The 3,324-nt window shown below is 53.9% G+C and overlaps 1 protein-coding gene across 4 annotated transcripts in view; it reads right to left on the minus strand.

Moving 5' to 3' along the window:
* Positions 1-3,324, minus strand: part of DOLPP1 (dolichyldiphosphatase 1) — a 21,826-nt gene that overhangs the window by 11,282 nt on the left and 7,220 nt on the right. For 2 of the 4 annotated variants that reach the window (XM_011931233.1, XM_011931232.1), the window contains one exon: positions 1,076-2,543. In XM_011931233.1, the coding sequence (XP_011786623.1) occupies positions 2,507-2,543 (37 nt within the window). In that variant the 3' untranslated portion in view covers positions 1,076-2,506. Of the gene's footprint in view, positions 1-1,075; positions 2,544-3,324 lie in introns of those variants that run through there. The other 2 variants (XR_001000562.1, XM_011931231.1) reach the window with 2 other exon arrangements.

Below are 3,324 nucleotides of genomic sequence, written 5' to 3' on the forward strand. Positions count from 1 at the left end.
TTGGGAGGCCGAGATGGGTAGATCACTTGAGGTCAGGAGATCGAGACCATCCTGGCTAACAAGGTGAAACCCCGTCTCTACTAAAAATACAAAAACTAGCTGGGCGTGGTGGTGTGCACCTGTAGTCTCAGCTACACGGGAGGCTGAGACAGGAGAGTTGCTTGAACCCGGGAGGCGGAGGCTGCAGCGAGCTGAGATCACGCCAAGGCACTCCAGCCTGGGCGATAGAGCAAGACTCCATCTCAAAAAAAAAAATAGTAAAGCACTCTGTGCCTAATCATTCCAGTATTTGAAGTATTTGTGGGTTTGTTTCTATTATCTGTTTTCTGCTGGTTCTCCAGCATGGTGTCTTCAATCCTTTTATATTTGATCATATTTGTCCACATGTATTTGTTTTGTTTTCGAGATGGGGTCTTGCACAGGCTGGAGGGCAGTGGTGTGATCACAGTTCACTGCAGCCTTGACTCCCTGGCTCAAGTGATCATCCCACCTCAGCCCCTCGAGTAGCTGGGACCACAGGTGTGCACCATCACGCCTAGCTAATTAAAAAATATATATTTTGTAAAGACAGGGTCTTGCTATGTTGCCCAGGCTGGTCTCAAACTCCTGGGCTCAAGTGATCCTCCCGCCTTGGCCTCCCAAAGTGCTGAAATTATAGGCGTGAGCCAGTGCCAGACAAAGTGGACATGTTTATCCTGGCACATTGTGAAGGGCACACTGGTTGCCCCTGAGTCCTCAAGGCTGTCCTACAGAGGAGGAACGAGGCTCAGTGAGAGCAGGGCCAGCACCACACAGGGAGGGAGACTCAGAGTGAAAAGGGGAAAACTTCCTAAGGCTGAGTGTCCAGGTTTGGTATGGTGGCCCTCAGTGAGGTCCCCTGGAGGGATGTAACCAGAAGCTGGACAGACGCTGACAGGAAGTGCCGCAGAGGCCATTCAGACCCCTGCTGTGGGCTAGAAGGGACTAGATCACTTCTGGTTTTATGGTCTTCACCGTATCCTTGCCCCTAAGGGTCATGTGTCACCACAGCTGCCCCAATCTCCTCTCCTGAGCTCAGTTAGCATGTGCTCAAGCCGCCAGAGTTTACGGTTTTATTTTAAAACAATAGTAAACAATTTCATTGATTTTTCTTAAATCAAACCACCTCACACTCGGCTTGTCTCAGGCAAAAGGTAAAAAATAAAAATAACGGGAGGCAAATGTGGAAACCGACCTACCTTCCCTAGAAATAAGCCCCTGGTCCTGGCATCTGAAATGGCTTTTGGACACTGCCTTTAACAAATGAGAAAGGAAAGCACCAAAATATTGTGCTTCAGCAGCAGGTTAGGAACCTCCACAAAGAAAGGGGTGGGGAGGATTTGAACACAGATCCCGAATGACCCAGTTCGGTCCTCAAAACTTCTAAGAACCTGGAGGCGTCTCCTCTCCATGACTCCCTTTCAGAGTGACTTAGAGATGGGGATCCCTTGAGGAAGAGCCCTCACACGAACCAGGCTGGTAAGGATCTGTGAGCCCACACCCCAGACACAGGTTTGAGGGGGACCCCAAGCAGGTTCCCAGCTGGTCAGAGATGGGTCGGGAAGGACAAAGACATATTCAGAGCACACAGAGGGAAGGACGAGGGACTTCGGGTGCCCGCTGCCTCACTCCTCTCCTCGAGGCTCCTTCCCGTTTTGTTTGCGTGGGGATGAAGACTAACTGCTACTGGACGGCAGGACAAGAAAGAGCTGTAAACAGCTTGGGTCTGCTCACCCACATGTGCAGGCTCCTTTGTCAGAAAGGGATTACTGTCTTAGGGACAGGGGACCAGAGAAAGCCCTTGTGGTGTTGGGTTAATACGGGGTAGAACACAACGACAGCAGCCGCCAGACGCGCGCTCGCTCTGGGCCCTGCCCCCAGACAGGGAAACACTGACCGAGGTTCTGGAATGGCAACGGTGGCAGGGAGGGCATGGGGTATGCTCCCCTCCTCCTGGCACCCCAGGCCACCTCGGCCCAGGGAGAGGCAGCCTGCCCTCTGGGCATAGGGCGAAGAGCCTAGGAAGCTGACCGGGAGCCCTCTGTCCACAGGGCAGCCACCGCAAAGCAGGTTCTTCAGCTCCAAAATCCTGCCTGCCTCTGACAAAACCAAAAAATAAATAGTGTGTACTTCTCACGCCACCTGGAATTTCTGGCCCCGTGACCAGAGGCGCGAGCCCTCCTTCTCCACCCCACACCCAGGTGCCCACACCGAGGGCACTTCCTGCCCAGCCGGGGGCTGGCAGCAGCACAGCAAGGGTCTCTGGCCACGGCCCCCAGGCAGCAGGCCCCCCAGGGTCCTGGTTGAGGGGCTGGCTCAGCCCTTTGGTCCACCTTGTTCATTAAAATTAAAATAAGAAAAAAAAAAGGCTCCACTTGGTGACTTGGGTCTGTAGAGGTCTCTGCTTCGTCCCTGTCTGTCATCCTGTCCATCCTGCAAGGCATCGTGCGGGCCGGATCTGGAGGCTGGACCCAGCCACATCCACTGGTCACTGCAGTTTCGTCCCCAGCTTGCGTTGTCTGTTCCTGCAAAATGGGATGGGGGTCAGATGTGGGGACACCTGGTGTTCAGTGACCTACAGCTGTCCCCACCACACCCATAGTCTCAACTAAGTAGGCAAATGCTCACCCTCAGTAGCCAGCGATTGACCTGAACTGGGCCAATCAGAGCACCTGCCCTGGGAATGGCACCTAGAGAGGGTTGATCTCCCTGGCAGGGCCTGTACCTTGGTTGTCCCAGCTCTCCAATCCCAGAAGTGGAGCCAGGGGATTGGGGCAGGGGTGGGGGCCAGGATGAGACGACAGAGGCAAGAGGGATCTGGCTGGGTTCCATTAGTTATGGTGAGTTTCCCTTTATAGACAAGCCAGCACAATTAGGTTCTGTTATTGATCAAAACAGAGTACAGAAACGTAGTGAGCTCCCCATCGGGGAGGTATATAAGCAAAAGTAGAACTACTGATGGAGGTTACTGAGGGGATTTGAGCACCAAATTTGGGGTGTGGCTATATCCAGGGTGGGCCCAGGAACCTGAGGGAACCAGGGCCAATCATCCCCGTTTTCTAGAGGGGCTGACAGAGACTCAGTAGAGGAGAACAGGGTTTGTCTAGGGTCCCAGTTAAAATCTAGGAACCTACTGCTCCTGTGTGATCTGGCCCCAGCCTCGTCCCACAACACACCCCTTGCTCCCTGGGCTCCAGCCCCGGCAGCCTCCGTCTGGTGCAGTCACCAAGCTTCGTCAGCCTCAGGAGTTGTGCATGCCCTTCCCTCTGCTGAGAACATTACCTGCCACCCCCGTAACCCACCCCA

This window comes from Colobus angolensis, unplaced genomic scaffold, assembly GCF_000951035.1.
Source record: "Colobus angolensis palliatus isolate OR3802 unplaced genomic scaffold, Cang.pa_1.0 Scaffold9, whole genome shotgun sequence".
Lineage (NCBI taxonomy): Eukaryota > Metazoa > Chordata > Mammalia > Primates > Cercopithecidae > Colobus > Colobus angolensis.